The 17,085-nt window shown below is 40.8% G+C and overlaps 1 protein-coding gene across 1 annotated transcript in view; it reads left to right on the forward strand.

Annotated features, from left to right (window-relative positions):
- Nucleotides 1-4,348: 4,348 nt before the first annotated feature.
- The window catches only part of pdzrn3b (PDZ domain containing RING finger 3b), a 99,118-nt gene continuing 86,381 nt past the window's right edge, over nucleotides 4,349-17,085 (forward strand). Inside the window, exons 1-3 of the mRNA XM_062415560.1 lie at nucleotides 4,349-5,062; nucleotides 10,545-10,631; nucleotides 12,700-12,807. Coding sequence (XP_062271544.1) covers nucleotides 4,349-5,062; nucleotides 10,545-10,631; nucleotides 12,700-12,807 — 909 coding nt within the window. The remainder of the gene's footprint in view (nucleotides 5,063-10,544; nucleotides 10,632-12,699; nucleotides 12,808-17,085) is intronic.

Raw genomic sequence — 17,085 nt, forward strand, 5'->3', positions numbered from 1 at the left:
ATTCACATTACTTGGATCAGTGTTGCAACATGCTGACCATTTAACGTTATTAAAATCCAACTGGAACGAGCAAGAATGCACATAGCATGTTATAAAAGAAGGTGCATGTTCATTCATGCACAAACCAAGGGGCAGACTTTCTCACAATGATTATTATCATAATAATAGCTGCAGTAGTAGTGGCAACAGCAATAAAACTTGTCATAATGATAATCATTATTTTTCTTTGGCCCAGAGAAGCAGTTCAGCTCAAAGAGGGCAAAGGCGCCTGTATCTGTATACTCTTTCTGCACGTCTGTGCCATGAAGATTTAATTAGCTACTGTATGTGACTGCAGATTTAGGTCAGATTTTCTTCTCAGACTTTGACTTAGTTCATATAAAATGGGGATTTTCTCTACTTGTGCTGTTTTGCTTTCGGGTAAATCTGGGTTCCACTGACCCACATCCTGTTTCTAACCTCCCTGAGAGAATTCATAACAGTGCTGCTGTGAGAAGCGAGCAAAATATTTATTGGCTCCTGCTCCTTGTACACATAGCAGTTAGTGATAACGATCTTTCTTGCAACAGCACATATTTTGCGCATCACTATCTCTGCCGTGGATCTCTGTGTGTTTTTTTTTTTTTCTGCTCTGCGTTTGATTATCAATTGTGTTTAGCGAGGAGGTCTTCTTATGTGTGGCTCAACAAGTTTAACAATCAATTGGAAGTGTCATACCTGTGTGTGCTATTTCAACAACGCCGCTGCCGACACCTGCGTTGTGCAATCATCACTAATTGCACATTCACATGTTTATGCCTGTGAGGATGTTGTGACGGTTGAGCTGCTGTTCTCTGTCATAACACAGGGCCAGAGCGCTTGCTTGGTTCGAACCATCTGTCAGGGGTGTGCTGGTGTAGTCTGGTCGCCTTGACGTCACGAGCCCAACCTGCCCATAAGGTCACCCTGAGATCTTTCCAAACAGCCTTTAAAGTTACTTATTCACTCAAGGCGCCGGAGCCACAAAACCCCAATCCCCCTCGTCAAAGGCACAATAAGTCACTGATGTTTGTAAGAAAAACAAACCATACTATTGGCGTATAAATCATTTGAGGGGAGGGGGTGGGGGGCTAGACTCAGTTTTGACAATATTACTGACTCCCGAGGGAGTTGAAGGCGCATGGGAAACCACAGCGAAATGGATGGTGTATTCCTTTTGTAAGTACATCATGTTTCAGCGCAACATGAAAAGGCATCCTGAGGAGCAATAACTCATCTTTGCAGTTTCCCACATGGCCCTCATGTCTTTGACATATCTAAAGAAGAGTGGTGATGATTACTAAATGGCCCGACGCCAAAGCCGTACAAAACACCCTCATCACACATGCTGAAACCTAGATCTCTCTGTTGCTTTACAACAAAGGCTTCATGTAAGACGGTTCAACAATGAAATCCAGGACCACTCGATCCATGTCACTCAGAGCGCGCCATACATCGGACACTTTTTTTAAAACTCAAAATAGTTGTTGTATCCATTAAGTGACAGTTTCAAATGAAAACAAAGCTTTTGCTCATTTACTCTTCAATATTTTGGGAACACTTTCTTTTCTATCTATCGAGATGCTGGTAGGTGCCTTTTGTTACTTTTGTTGCAAAATAATATGCTAACCTAAATTCATATTCAGCATCTAGACATGAATTTTGGGTTAATCTCAACAAGAAAGCAAATGAGCCCATTTCCCAAAATGTCAGACTGTTCCTTTAAATCTGAACTGACTGCTGCTGTAAAGTCAAGACACTAGAAGTTTGGATTCTTGCATGGTCATTATCTTCAAATGCTATTTTAACCTGTAGGTCTGTTGGGAGCATTTAAATCCAGCCTGTCCTGATCCTTCACTCACAGTTTAGATTGGAGGACTGGGATTAACTCTTATCTCCACTGGGACGGTGTCTGTCTTTTGGGCTGGACCCAACATGGTCTCATCTAAAGCCCCCCACCCACCCTCCGTGTTGCCACTTCAGCCAGCTTCGTGGAAAACATTCCTTAACAAGCCATTACTATCCACATTCAAGATAGCGTATCTTTAACATGCCGAACCAAAGAAATCCAAAAGCTTCGGCCTCTCATACTGTACCTTCCTGCTCCCATTAAAACAAACATACCTTAGTTTTTTTTTTTTTTTTTTTTTTTTTTTTTTTACTGTTTGCTTATTTATTCACACTTCATTTTGAGAGCAAACATTTCTCAGGCTGAGGCAGACCAAACAAGTGACTCTCTCACAGTAAACAACCGCACACAGACAGGCAGGTTGTTTGTTCCCTGAGCTGAAATAATAAATCACAGGCGGCGGCAGGTTGGCCCCCCAAGGTCGAGAGGCTGAGCGTAGCTAAAAGGTTGTCGGTTTGATTCCGCACCACAGAGTATACTTTTGCATTATCCTTCTTAATATACCCTGAAGAAAAGTGCTGGAACCTGATTTGATAGCGACCTAAAGCTCTGACCTGTGAAATAATATATGACTTTATTGTGCCACGTACAGCTGATGTGCATCGACATGAAAAAAAATCCAATTACACTGCGAAAACTGACCGAGGAAGCAGGTGTTAAAGTGAAACACCAGTTCACTCCTCCATTTTTCATCTGTTCATTTTTTCCACATCTGTTTAAACATTTCAAGACAAAGTTTATTAAAGGTTACTTTATTTAAAAAGAAAAAAAAAGAAAAAATCAAGCCATGTCCTAAAGTGTACCTGCTAAGAGAAATATGTAATCATACAGTGAGTATGAAAGAAGCTGTATATATAATACAAGGACCTTTGATGTGTTCTGCACAGGGAGTTTTTCTTCCACCTCATCTAAGACATCCCATAACATCAGTGTAGGATTACCCGCGAGCTCAAACTCTCTCTGTCACACTTTGTCCATGAAGTCTTTGATAAGCCCTTGTTTTTAGTTCTGGATAATGTACATATGGAAAGGTTTTATTGAGCATGGCATTGCATAAAACTGGATTTCCGAAAGAGGAGGCAACCAGTAGGAATGGATATCTAATCATGGCAGGGTCAGATCCTACACAGGCTGTGTGTTCTGCCTCAGAAGCAGACTCTATTCTTTTCCTTCACTGTGCAATTCAAATACATTTACTTCTATAAGGCCTCCTGCTGGGGGTTGAAAATGCATTCAAATCAAAGTGTCAAAGTGGTAAAACAGAGTGATGACATGCCCTTTTTTTTTTTTTTTTTTTTTTTTTTTTTAAATAAGGAGTGTTTTGAGAGGTGTGTTCAAACACGAATCCCATGGAGGTGCCTCAAATATTTATTTTCATACCATACATTGTTGATTTTTCCCAACTTTCACCTGATATCCTCTTCGCTCCAAGTGTGTTGCAACTTGAAAGTCGCGCCTGTGGTTGTAATGGCAGTGTCCTTCCAAAGTTGCTTGTTTTCACAAGTGTTGTGCATGCCTGAACGCTCACCCACGTGCTGTAAATATCTAAATGTCATGTCACCTCGTCTAACATTTAGGTGGTGGAATTTTGGCAGTTCGAAATACTCAGGTGGAGACTATACCAACAAGCTGTTCTTATCCCATCAAAATTCCAAACCATGTACATGAAATACATATTTAAAGGTCAAGTTTAACCTCTCCAAGTTTAACCAATTAATGACAACCACGTGTTTACTTATTACAAGTACTCCTTCAACTACAAAATATCTCTTATGTGTAAAGCTTTCAAAATTTGGACTGCAAAAACATAGCCAAACCGTATTTTAATCCCAGTCGCAATGTCATGTGCGCACTTTTTAGAGTAGTTACGGTAGAGAATTCCTCAACACTTTTGTCTCCAGACTGTTGCCTTCACTGACTGTCAGAATTGTTTCATTTAACAGTTGAGTTCACCTGAACGGCGTGTGAAAAAGTTTGACTTGGAGAAAGTTTAATGGAAAATACACTGTATGTCGTGTGATAAGGAAAGAGTAAAGTCATGTTATGCTGTAGAATAGACTCACTTTATGTTTTTATTCTCAAGATGTAGCTTTTAAGTGTCATTAATAGTTTTTAAGGACAATCTTTTTAATTGGATTTTGTCTTTTTTATGTTGTAGTTCCACAACAAAGTTAGTTCTACTCGAAAAGTCAACAAAAGAAGTTCTGTTGTAAGCCTATAAACTTTTCAAACTTTGAAACTTACGAGGGGCACCTGAAGGCACCAAAAGGTCTCGGTCAATTAGTTGAGTTTAGTCAGTGAGGAGAGCTTGTAGTCGGTCTGTGAGCGCTCCACCAATGACCAGCTAAAAACGCCCCGCTGCTCCGACTCAGATCTGCGGGGGTGGGGAGTCCACAAGTTTGGATTTGGACTTTGAAAACCATGGGATTCGAGCTAGACCGCTTCAAGGGGACCGTGGACCCGGATTTCAAATGCAACCTGTGTAATAAAGTCTTGGAGGACCCGCTGACGACTCCGTGCGGTCACGTCTTCTGCTCCGGCTGCGTGCTGCCCTGGGTCGTCCAGCAGAGCAGCTGCCCCGTCAAATGTCAGAGGATCTCTACTAAAGAGCTGAACCACGTCCTGCCTCTGAAAAACCTCATCCTGAAGCTGGAGATCAAATGTGACAACCACACAAGGGGCTGCGATGCGGTGGTGAAGCTGCAGCATCTGGCCGAGCACGCCGAGATGTGCGACTACTCCCCGGCCAAGTGCAGGAATAAAGGATGCAACGAGGTGCTCAACCTGGGGGACATGGATGCTCATATGCGTGAGACGTGCGAGTACAGGGCGGTGGGCATATGCGAGAGCGGCTGCGGGCTGATGCTCACCCACAAAGAGCAGAAATTAAACAGCCACTGCTGCCTGAGAGCCCTGAAGGCGCACAACAGCGCTCTGCAGTGCAAAATCATCAGCCTGGATAGAGAGTTCAAGAAGCAGACTATTAAAGCCAACAAGAGGGAGAAGACACTGCTGGCACAACTTTCAGCCGTGCACAGCGAGCTGCAGATGACAGCGCTGAAATATCAGAAGAAATTCACCGAGTACAGCGAGAGGATCGACTCTCTCACCCAAACCGTGGCTTTCTCCTGCAAGGTAACTTCCAACAAAAGTTTCTACTGTTAAAGATGCACATGGAGCGTTTTGTGTGCTTCTCTGTCTGTCACTGAGGGGGGAAACTGTATTATATTAGATTAAAATGCACATCATAGAGAAAACTGTTTAAAATGCTCATATTTTTCAACTCGTGTTTCAGAATGACCTCAAAATGTTAATATGAAGAGTTCATTCTCACAGTGTAGACAGACCTCTTAAATATGTATGAGCCACATGCTGTATATTACCCATCTTTATTGGCATCCTCCTGTACATATGCTTCTGGGTCAACTTTTATAGGCTTTAAAATACCTTTCCCAGCATGTTTGTTTGCACTGTTGGACACAGTGTCTCAGTTTTATTGGACCTCCATGTCTATTTTGACTTCTTCCCTACTTAAAAAATAAAAGCCAATCTGTGTGTTCTCCCCTCATAATCCACATTGGAACCAAGTTTTTAAGGAGTAATGGCTCAAGAAGTTTGTTTCTTTGCTGTCCTGTGCTTTGAGACATGGATGTCAGCTGTGCTTCTGACCAGCTGGCAGTCAAATGGGGGGAGGGCCAAATATTTACTGCAGTTTTGTACACAACAAGAGCCAGGTCCCAGTTATATTGCCTCTGCTTGCAGCGGGCTTGTTTGAGGCTTTCTGTCATCTTGATGTTCGCCCTTTTTTCCCCCCCGTTGACAATCATAACAAATAAGAATCATGGGTGCTGCAGAGTCGCTGGCATTGAAGTTGTAATACTGTGGTAAACCTCAACAGTTATGGAAGGAGTTCTGAAGGTCTGCCAGGCTTTTAAAAAATCCATTGTTTTTGAGGGAGACATGTTGTGATGACAGATGTTATTCCCTCCCATCTACAGTGTTAAATGATGTAGAATAGTCTTCTAAATCACATTACCTGATTAATAATGTGTCTAAATTTAATGCTATTCCTGAAAAAGCGCTGATGTAAAGGAATAAGCATGTTTTATGGTTGAGATTTGAGAACCTAATGCTTCCTGTAATGACCAATTATCAACATCATAAAGGATACAGAAGTTCATAAGTCAGTTAATGAACTGAATTAGTGCATGGTGTTTGCACTGCTGCTGTGATCAGCAGAGGGGAGCGGTCAGATTGTAATCAGGCTTAGTTATAAAATCTGTCCAAGAACAGGAGGAGGAGCTTTTGATTCACTACAATTTACCACAGAAGGCTCACACACACTGCTGGCAGGGTTACGTAAAGAAATCTGGATGAATGGAAGCTTGGATGCTGTGGATTTAGTTCATTTTAACACCTCATAAGTGCTTGAATTTTCATTGAAGTTTTCATCCACAGCCACATAAGTGCACATCTTGTTTAAGTGACATCTTTCAACTTCACTCTTCTCTCAGTTTTTCTTCCTCTTTTTCGGTTGGTGGTTTCATTTGTGCGTTTTGGGCTCAGTTCCCAGCGATATGTGTTCCGGTAGACTGGTAAATTGCGCATCAAAAGCACCGATGCGGGGAAATGGTGAAATCGCTCATGCTGATATAAAGGAGCTTGCTGGGCCTGTAGCACAGCTGTTATCATAGTTCATTTGACAGGAGCCTTCTCTCTACCTCTGAGTTATACCGTAAGTTTAGTGCATTATTCCTGATGTAACTCTAAAAAAGTAAACAGAAGTAATAAAGGCCGTTGTTCTAACTCAAAGACACAGGAATTGTTCTGGAAATTGTCTCCGATGAGAAAGAGTAACTCGGGAAGAGATGAAACAACATATTGCGAATGATGTGGTTAGTTGGGGAAACTTTTTTTTTTCTGTTTCTTTTCTAGAAAGGCTCTTTCACTGGGTCCACTCAAGCAGCGAACAGGATTGTTTGATGGGAGAGGCTCAATGCACACATGAAACAGAGCGTCAAAAGTGGGATTAGCTGTGGGAGGCGGGCGATTTCGTAGGCTGCCACTGAAACTCAGCCGGAGCCCTGCTTCCTTTTTTGTGAAGTCAGTGATCAGTTGTTATCAGATTTCGTGAAATTTATGGCTTGTAAGATCTTCTTCATGGGAGACATTTTGACTTGTCGTACCAGAAAGAGTCTAGGTTATGACATTTGTGATGCTATCCCTTTGACTGGTCCCAGTAGCCAGCACGTCCCCCGTGAACTGGTGTGCAAAATGTCAAAGCATTAGAACCATCACACTCAAATTGACCCCAGCCATTTTTGATGTTATGTAACACCATGACAGGTCTGTAGCATATTTATTATGACATATTTCCCTCAGATCATGTCAAAGAGCGAATACAGACCCGTCATTTCATGTGACGTTTGACGGGTAACCTACTTTAGTTTGTTTTTGAGTCTCTACGACTCTCCTCGGCTGAGGCTTCCTGAGCCAGATGGAGGATTTTCATGTCATCTTTTAATATCCAGACGGCGACTGTGAGGGAGATCACGATGACCTGGACATGTGGAATAACTGACTGGAGTTTCCAATAATAGTCCTAACACTTTCTTAAACTTCTTCAGGGAGCCAGCAAGTGCAATAAACACACTCGAAAGAAAAAAGAAAAAAAACAAAACCAAAAAAGTGGGGAGCTCAGATCTCGCTTTCACCGTCACACTTTCCATCCAGCTTCAAATCTCTGTTTTGAACTTCTCTTATTTTCTCTGAATGTTATGGATGGCTGTGGGTGTGTGTATGAGTGTGTGCTACTTGATGCGATAAAGGGCGTCTCTTAAAATCACAAGACATCAAACAGATTGAGCCTCCATTGAATTTGATCTGGGTAATCATGGGATCAATCTGATTATGCTAATTGTGGTCTAATTTTAAAGCATGGATCTATGAGATAATTTATCAGAGTAATTTAGCCCATTAGTTATCTCCAGTGCATGGGTGTCAATTGAATATGACAGATTGCATTAATGAAAGGCATTCAGAAGTCATAGCAATGATTTTCTGTGACTTCAAGCTGGGTTTTATTTTAAAGTAACCCTTCAAACATCTGATATTGATCAAGCTGCTTCCTTTGTATATAGTGAAATTTTTCACTTTGCCTTAGTTGACCAGGTCACAGAGTTTCTCTTGATCTTATCTCAGGCCAAAAGTTTAAGAATCTAAATTTTTTATATGCTCTGCTTTACAGTTACCTAAACTAAAATTAGACTATGTTAAGAGGCAGATGGAGGGGGAAGCAGTTTGATGGAGGACAGGCTCGGAAAGTGTGACTGGTGCTGAGGTGAAGGCTCACTGTGAGTGTGCCAAGTCACCAGTGTGCAATAGACAAAAGTTTCACTACCAGTTTGCTTTCTTTCCTCAGTAACACAGTACCCTATTCTGCTTTTTCCGTAGTCAAATCAAACATTTGTTTACTTGACATTGCGCCCATGTGTTCCCTTCCTCTTAAATGATGTCAGTATGATCATGTTTTGCATTTTCGGTGGTAAGAACATTTTATTTTTATCACCTGCGCATGCCTGACGTTTGACTAAATGCCTCCTGAAGAGAGTCTCTTCATTTAGGGATTAGTGCTTTGCTATAGTGTTCACAGATGTGCAAAAAAACCTCTCCTTAATTACTCTGAGTTCATTTTAATGGTGCTTGCAGACTAAATGTGAAAGCACCTTTAAAATCCATCAAATTTGTTTTGGTGGCTTGAGGCAGTTTCAGTATAATTCAGTTGGATGAAATAGTCTTGTACGTGGTTGCTTTTTTGTTTTAATTGTCAAATATTCTGTCAAGATTTCACGTACTGGCCAACTGTCCTCTTGTTGACAGTAACGGCTGTAGTCACCATGATTTGAAAGCATGTGTCGTTAATGCTGCCGTGACATGGTTCAGGAGCGCACATTCTTGAATGGCCTGACATGCACATGATGGTCTTTTTAGCCTATATGGCGGTCAGGACACTGTACATACCGATAATATCTGCTTTATATTTAGTCCCTCTATGTTGCAGCATACTGGAATGGCAGCTGAAATTATGTTACCTTGCAACTCCACTCTAAGTCCCTTCTAAAAGAAACAGATTAAAAGCTGAGTCTGCTAGTTTTCCCAGAGTTCTTGTGTCATGTTGCCACTGACTAAGAGGTCCACTGGTGTATTCATTTACATAGTACAACAGTTTGTGAGAGGGAAGGGCTCTTTGAACTGGTTACTTCTGGGCTTTGGGCCGGGTAGGACTAGAGAATGAGAACTACTGTATTTGGTCTGAACAACTTGAGGAAGATGAATAATTGCTTTATTGTTGTTTTCAGCAATATTGGGAGTAAGATTTAGTTCTTCATAAACTAAACTTCAGATTGACATTTTAATTTTATAGCCAGCATAATCACAAAATTACCTTGTTTTACATTCATTTATTCTCATTAGGCAATGCATTGTCTTGCTGTTGCTGTCTTGACAGAATTTGTCAAACCAGTGAGACAAAGAGAAGTAAATATTTAAGTAATCTTTCTCTTCGTCTATAGAAACATTGAGCACTTTAGCCCACGTTCATTAAAATATTGCATTAGTGGTATAATTTACATTTTAACATTTAGATTTAGACATTAAACAGTAGTGTTATTATTATTAAAAACACCTATATAGCTGGCCATTTATGGAATTAATTCAAACTATTGCAAAGCTATGTTGTACAATGTTTTTTGATAACTTACGGATGAACTAATCAGTCAGCTCACAGCTCTGCTCTATAGCTGCTTAAGCTAACGTTAACAGCAACTTTAAAGTCTGACTGGAAGAGCTGCTTCATAGTTCTAAATCCTGGAGGTCAGAGCTTTAATGTGACAAGCTTAAAATAATGATGTGATGTTCTTAATTGTTTAACCACCACCAGCAGTCTGTCACAACTGACAACTACTAACTGTGACAGACTGCTAGCTACCTGTCTGGAATTGACGTGATGTAGCTTGAGTGTTTATGTGGAGAAAAACTCTGTGTTCTTTTGAGTGGTGAGAGATGTTTTTCTTTGACAAAACAGTCTTTGACCAAGCGTTAATAGTATCAACATGTAGAATGCACATTAACAACAGAACAGTCTCATTTTTTGTTGTCTGACCAACTCACACAATTAACATTAATTACAATTGAGTAGACGTTGCCAGTAACAGTTGTCATTGTAGCCAGCAAAAACACTTCTTACATCTTGATAATTGAAAAAATTATGATTAAAATTCCAGCTCTTGAAATGTTCAAGTCCTGATTTTGATATAAAATAAAATAAAATAAAATAAAGATGAGATAAGGGTGTGACAGTTTGACATCACCCTTTAATGTTTAGAGGAGATCAACTTTCTCTTCCCCATACACCTTGTTCTATTCATAATTTTTAGTGTTTCAGTGCCCCTATTACCTCTAATATGGAGTATTTATTGGCCATTTTGTTCTGTTCTGTTCCTCTTCTTTAAGTACCCAGTTCAATCATTCTGTCGATCTCCTGGACGTGATAATGGATTATTATGAATAACCTCCTGCCATCTTTTTGTTCACGTGTCTCTCCTCTGTCTGTCTGTAGGAAGGCGAGACTAAAAGCTTGACGGTTGTCCTTCTTCGTGAGGTCGGATCTCTGGGTTTTAACATCATAGGAGGAAGGCCATGCGCGGTAGGTTGAAAGCAGAGGGGTCTTGGAGGTTTCATCTCCCCCCGGTGATCAGCCAAGTGTCATATGGCAACCCAGGAATGAATAGCACATACTTGAACCACCACAGGCTTTCTCTGTACTGACTGACACAGCTTAGACAGTCATGCATGTGTTTTCTAGTCTGTGGATAGATGAACCGCATCTATCAAGTTTTATTGTGTTTATATATTGGTCTGGTTTAGCGGATTTGGCATTACAGATTAAAAAAACTATAATTACTTTTATGAGAGTTAAATCCAGGATTATGGCTTTGACCGCAGTTGTTTTGTCTCTAATTGAGGGGATTTTGGTGGTGAGGTAAACACAGAGGAGAGGAAAGGGTCTTTTATCCCAGGCTGAACCTTTCACAGCCACTATGTTTTCTGCCTCGAGGCTCCGAAGTCAAAGTCGTTAATGATGCCACACACTCTTGTGAGTGAAGGGTTGAAAATATCTCGACACCGGTCACAACTCTATCTTCCATACATGGAGCTTCGTTCTGCAGCAGAGGTCCTATTGAAATGGTGTTCCCTGTATCTGTTTCAGCAGGACTGAACTCTGCTTTAACTGGGTTGTTTTTCCACAGCCACAGTGACGCACTTTTCTGTAGTGACATACATTATCACTGTAAAACTTTTTATAGCGGGAAACTATAAAAAGATCTACACTTAAAAAAACACTATGTTTTTTACTCGGGTCCACGGTCTTGTAGATATGCAACCTTTCTCGCTCTTGTGACAGAACCATGTATCAAACTCAACCATAAGAGATAATACTTGGTTTTTGCTTTCACTGCTTCCCTCAAATCAACAGCCTATTCCTTAAAATGGAAATAGCTAATATCCCTGTAGCCCTTGACACACGTGTTTCATGTGGCTGTCATTCTGCCATGGCTTGGTAGGAGCAATCAGCTGCCAGGGTTTGTGGTCTCCAGAAGGTCTAGTTTGTCTACAAATCTCAAGACAGTTGTAAGGCCAAGTAGAAATCATGTTGAATAATTGTGCAGCAAAGCATTATAGTGTTAATACTGTACACGATGCTTCTGAAAAAGGAAGCAGAGCAGAAATTATTAATTAAAGAGAATCCAGTGTGACTTATGAGGTTTCTTTAAGTATCCCATTAAATTGCAGTTGTAATGCAGACCTCAGCAGGAATGTAGAGTATGTTTCATGTGGTTTTAAAGAGAGTGCTAAGTGAGATCTTAGCAGCAGTTACATTTTTTTAAAGCCAGGCGTAGCTCTGACTCTGGGGTCATGGCCAAAGGGTTTGATGCACACTACCTTATGTCCATCCAGCATGTCCAAATGTCAACATATTGGACCTTTTGCAAGCCGGGGTCAACCCTCCAGGCCTGGGAAGCATCTGAAGTTAAAGCTAACCCTTAAGTCCACACTCTAGGGCAGGGTGAAAAGGTCACTTTACCCAAATTACAAAAAGACATTTTTTGCATTTACCCGTACTGCTATCCAGCCATCCAAACAGTTTTGTTTTCATGTGCTCGGAGATTTTGAGATATCCACAACTGAGATAGCTGCTGCCAATTAAAACATAACAATGATGACAGTGGATTACCCTGAACTGGGACATTCCTTCTGGAGAGTTTTTCCAGTGTAATGTTTACTTCTTTTGAGCAGCACAAACAAAATTTCCTTGAACTCCATTGTATTATAGTTGAGACAGAAGTTTGAAAGACTTCATAGCATAAACTGAAATTAAAATCATGGCCAAATACAACTAGGGGTTTAGTGATAAAATATGTTTTTTTGGTAATTTGGGTAAACTATCCCTTCAGCAAACACGCCTTACAAAATTGATAGGAATTGGTTGGTGTGGGCAAACCATTTGTTTTTTCAATGTTTAAAAAAAAATCTTTTTTCACAAATTATAAGTTTAATTGAATGTTTCTAACAGTCCTTTGTTTAGATGTTAGCTCTAAATTTAGCAGGGTTTCAAAGAAGCTGTCAAAAAATTGTATAGTAGTCTCTTTAACAATCTGAACCCTGTGCTTATATTATTACGCTCCACTCAATAACTGCAATTTACTCCACAGGACGACAATGACAGCACTTCAAATGAAGGGATCTTTGTATCCAAGATTTGCGAGAAAGGTCCAGCGGACAATGAGGACGGCCTTCAAATCCATGACAGAATAATAGAGGTATGTGGCCTCCACTGTAGTGTACACTGTAATGTTTCATATGAAGGGGGAAAAAAGCATAAGTTGATGTATTGTAAATGGGATGTTGGATTATGTGACAGCTGCTGTCTGGCCTATAAAGATGACAGCAGCAAAGAACCATGAAACTATCACTCAATATTTATGTCCCATTGACCGCTGAAAATTCAGCTCTGGCTGAAAGCAGCAAATGCGACACATACAATGAGCATTTACATTATTTATTTCAGCTCAAGATTCTAAATCATGTAGAAGGCGAGAGTTTCTACTTATACTTCTACCAATCAACACCACTCAGGCGAAGGCTTTGCTAAGTGGGGCATCACAGTGTGGATAGATGGAGATAAACCTGAGGCGAGGCTGTCTGTCTTAAGTTTTTCCAGAGTGAGAAAGAGCCCTGTGTTTGTTTCCGAGCTGACAAATCTCTTATGACAGAGCTGCCGTGTAGCATCCTCCTCTCGCCTTTAAACAGAATCTCGTGTGGAAAGGCCAGCTCACCCTGAGGTCAACTTGAGGGATGCGTCGAAAAACCCGACATCACAAAGGTTGCTTTTATAGAACAGTTGTCAGCCCCAATCCTACACAATGGCTACATTGAACAGAGAGGTTTATGTGGATTACAAGTGTGTATTACCACACGCCACAAGATGACAAATATGGTTTGTCGCAAGCTTTATTGTCAAACCTCAGTGAAATTGCCCCCGAGCATTTTGACCAGCGCGTTGCTTACAGAGTTGTTTGCGGAAAGTGTTTACAAGAAAAGAAGACTCCCGACATCTGGACTCCGTTGATCACTCTATCCTGTCATTCATGCACTTGAATACTAACTACTTACAAAAATGCCACAAGTCCTCTAGCACAAGCCTCACACTGTGGCTCTAAATAATGCGGTTTTCAGTATGGCAACACCCTTACTAAGATGTGACATGTTAGTCTTTAGTTATAATCTCTTCAAGTAACATAATCTAGTGTCTCTGCAACTTGAGATTGGTCATGAGATCCCCAAACAAAGGGCAGGTTGAACCAAGCGATTCACTCAGATCCTTAGACTCCAAGTGGGCCACTAGCTGATGCACGAAGAGAGATTAGCTCATGTGTCACATGAATATGTACCAGTGGAACTAAAGTGTGTGTCTTTGCATTAAGCTGAAGTGTCTGTTTTTATGAGCCTGCGTGTGTGTGTGTGTGTGTGTGTGTGTGTGTGTGTGTGTGTGTGTGTGTGTGTGTGTGTGTGTGTGTGTGTGTGTGTGTGTGTGTGTGTGTGTGTGTGTGTGTGTGTGTGTGTGTGTGTGTGTGTGTGTGTGTGTGTGTGTGTGTGTGTGTGTGTGTGTGTGTGTGAAGGCATGAAGTTTGGTGAATCATGTTAATGGGCCAGATGTTGCTGTATTTCGTTACTTGAGAAGATATTTTGTGTAAGGCTTATTGTGTAGTTAGCCATTCACCATTTATTAACTTTTTTTAAAAAAAAGAGGGTACAGATTTTGCTTTAGGATAATGCTGCACTTGTGTTTTTCTTCTTTTTGAGTCATTGTGGGTGAAGTCACGAAATCTCTGCTGTGGGAAGATGAACATGAGCAGAGGGGACGTGAAGAGCCTAAGGAGGTAGCAAAGCACCCTATTAAGTGACCTTTTCTTTTCAAGAGGTGAAGAACTACCAGACAAAAAATGACAAAATTAATCACTCAGCTATTGAAACAGAAATGTATAGACAGTTCAGAGTTGTTGTTCCACATTAGTGCTTTTCATCGGACGGGAAACCCGATAGCGGAGGTGGTTCATATTTCGAAGCTTCCCTCTTTGTTGGCTGGTTAAAGCAAAAAGTTCCGTGTCATGGTTTTTTTCAGACCACAATAAGAAATGCAACGTCATAAAGGCATGTTTGCAGTTGTGTGGGTTGCATCTTTAACCTCGGGTGATTGGGTCTCTGAAATCTGGTTTACAGTTGTGAATTAAAGGAATTTAATCCCAAGGGCCTACAGGCAGTTTCATGTTCATGTTTTCAAGTTGTGGGTTGAAACCAACAGCTCGTTACTTTGTCCTATATAGCATCCTTTGTGGGATGGAGTGTGTTAGAAAAGCAGTAGCCAAATGGTTTTGCATCATACCTCTCAGAAATCATACTATAGCCTTTCACTTTTTAGGGCTACGACTCAATTATTTTCATGATCTGTTAAGCTTTTAGTATAAAATTTCAGAAGAAAAATGAAAAAAATCCATATACCCAAAAGTTCCCTGAGCCCAATAATATCACCAAATTTGTTCACAGACAAGACATTACTTAACTTTAATGTACTTTTCTAAAACAGTTTAAAACCCAAAGATATTTATTTCATTCATAAGAAAAATTGAAAAGCAGGACCATTTGAGAAAGTGAGGGTTTGGGACTTTAGCTTAACAAATGACAGATAAAATGACTAATCCATTAATTGAGTCAAAGCTTCAGCATTAATTAGAATAGTAAAAGCGAACAAGCTTGGGTTCCAAATGCAAACTTGGGAATAAATTGGAGCTGAAAAGTGTTAAAACTTTTTAGATTTCCCATGAAGGCTTTAGCTTCAGCATTTTGTAACATTCTACAATAATCACAATCTTTTGGAACTCTTTCAACCATTTTTTACAGATTGCCCCATTTAAAGCTGCCTTAATTCCTTAATAAAATTAAAAATAGTATATACCTTACAGGAGCAGCCATTTGGATTGGTGTTTCTACCCATTTGACAAATGTATGCCTTACTCTTCTTTTTGCTCTGTTTTGATCCTCACCACCTCCAGAGGAAAACATCTGTTCAGCTTGATAGATGTTCTGCTCACCAGTTTCTTGCCTGTCTTCTGGTGTTGGGCTAGTAGTGTGAGGTCCCTTTTTCTCTGAAATAGCTGCTGGCTACACCTGTAAACGAGGTGGATAAGAGTGATGTGGTGGGCCAGTAAACAAAAATGATTCACTGAAAGAGGCTAAAACACTCTGTGGAGCTTAGCAAACTGTGAGATTTGGTTATTATTGTCTGTGGGTACCAGCGACATCATTGACATCGTATATAATCTGATCCATTGTTAACATAAAAACAATGATTAAGTGCAGCTTTAAAGAATATAATCAGAAACTTCAGTGTTCCATCCCTTAGTCATCACCACCCTCATTTTCAATTACAGTGAAAAAAGGAAAAGAAAAATTCTCCTCTCACACATGAAATAAGCCTTACATGCCCTCAAAAGCGATAATTTTGACAGCTATTCACAAGGCATAGCATAACACTGCTGTGGGGATCAGCCGTTCCGAATAAGGACAATCATGTTACATGGAGCAGTGAAAAGCACGTTCACCTGAAGAGGCAGAACACCGCGGCACTGTCAACAGCCGCAGAGCTGTTTTCTCTTCCTGTAGTAGAGGTGTTAGTTCCAGTAAGTCTATATGGATGTAACATGTACATGATGATCCACGGCTCGTCCTTCTATAACAGGCTCTTAGCGGGGGAGTGTGATAGCAGATGGCTGTCCTCTAACGGAGCTACAGGCTGGTATGAATCAGCACATGAATGCCTCCTTGTTCAGCTAGACATTTTTCTCATAAAAACCTTGAGCTGTGTTTGCTTTCACTAGCCCCCCCCCCCTCCACAAGCTAAAAAATCTCAGCACTCTGGTCAGGATCTGCCCGCGTTTTCGGCCGAGATTTGATAAACACGTTTTGATTCAGTTTAACTGTTAGGATCGGTTTGGTATGAAGGGGCACTCCTCTTTGCTTCTCCTCTAATCGTGTTCTAAGATAGCCGACTGATAACACGTTATTTAGAAAGAACGTTTACAAGTTTACCATGTTCTTACATCCCGGCATTTCTTTTTTTTTTGTCTCCAATCCCACTTCACGTTGAGCAATGCTGGAACTCCGGCAAAGAGTTTGTTGCCTGTGTGTGTGTTTTCCTGCAAGGAGTGACCTTTTACTTTCTTCAAGCCTCTGTTGCTTGTGCAATATGACTAAGCCAATGTCACAATCCCCAGAATGACCGTGGCTGATCTCTGAGGGGTTGGAGTGGATGTTTTCTGTGTGGGCTCCTGAGTGTGAAAATAGGAAGAGAACGGAGACGCCTGGGTTGCTGTTGTAAATATCGCCTTGTAAATCCTCAGCAAACATTCTTAGGTCACAGAGGGTGAACGGCAACAACTACTTTAAAATAAACTGCCATTGGGAGATGCCAGTTCTAATATGGAGGACGGGTCTGTTTGGGTGGAAGAGGAGGAGGGGGTTGTGTTCCAACTAAGACAAAT

This window comes from Scomber scombrus, chromosome 3 (assembly GCF_963691925.1).
Source record: "Scomber scombrus chromosome 3, fScoSco1.1, whole genome shotgun sequence".
In the NCBI taxonomy this organism is placed as follows: domain Eukaryota; kingdom Metazoa; phylum Chordata; class Actinopteri; order Scombriformes; family Scombridae; genus Scomber; species Scomber scombrus.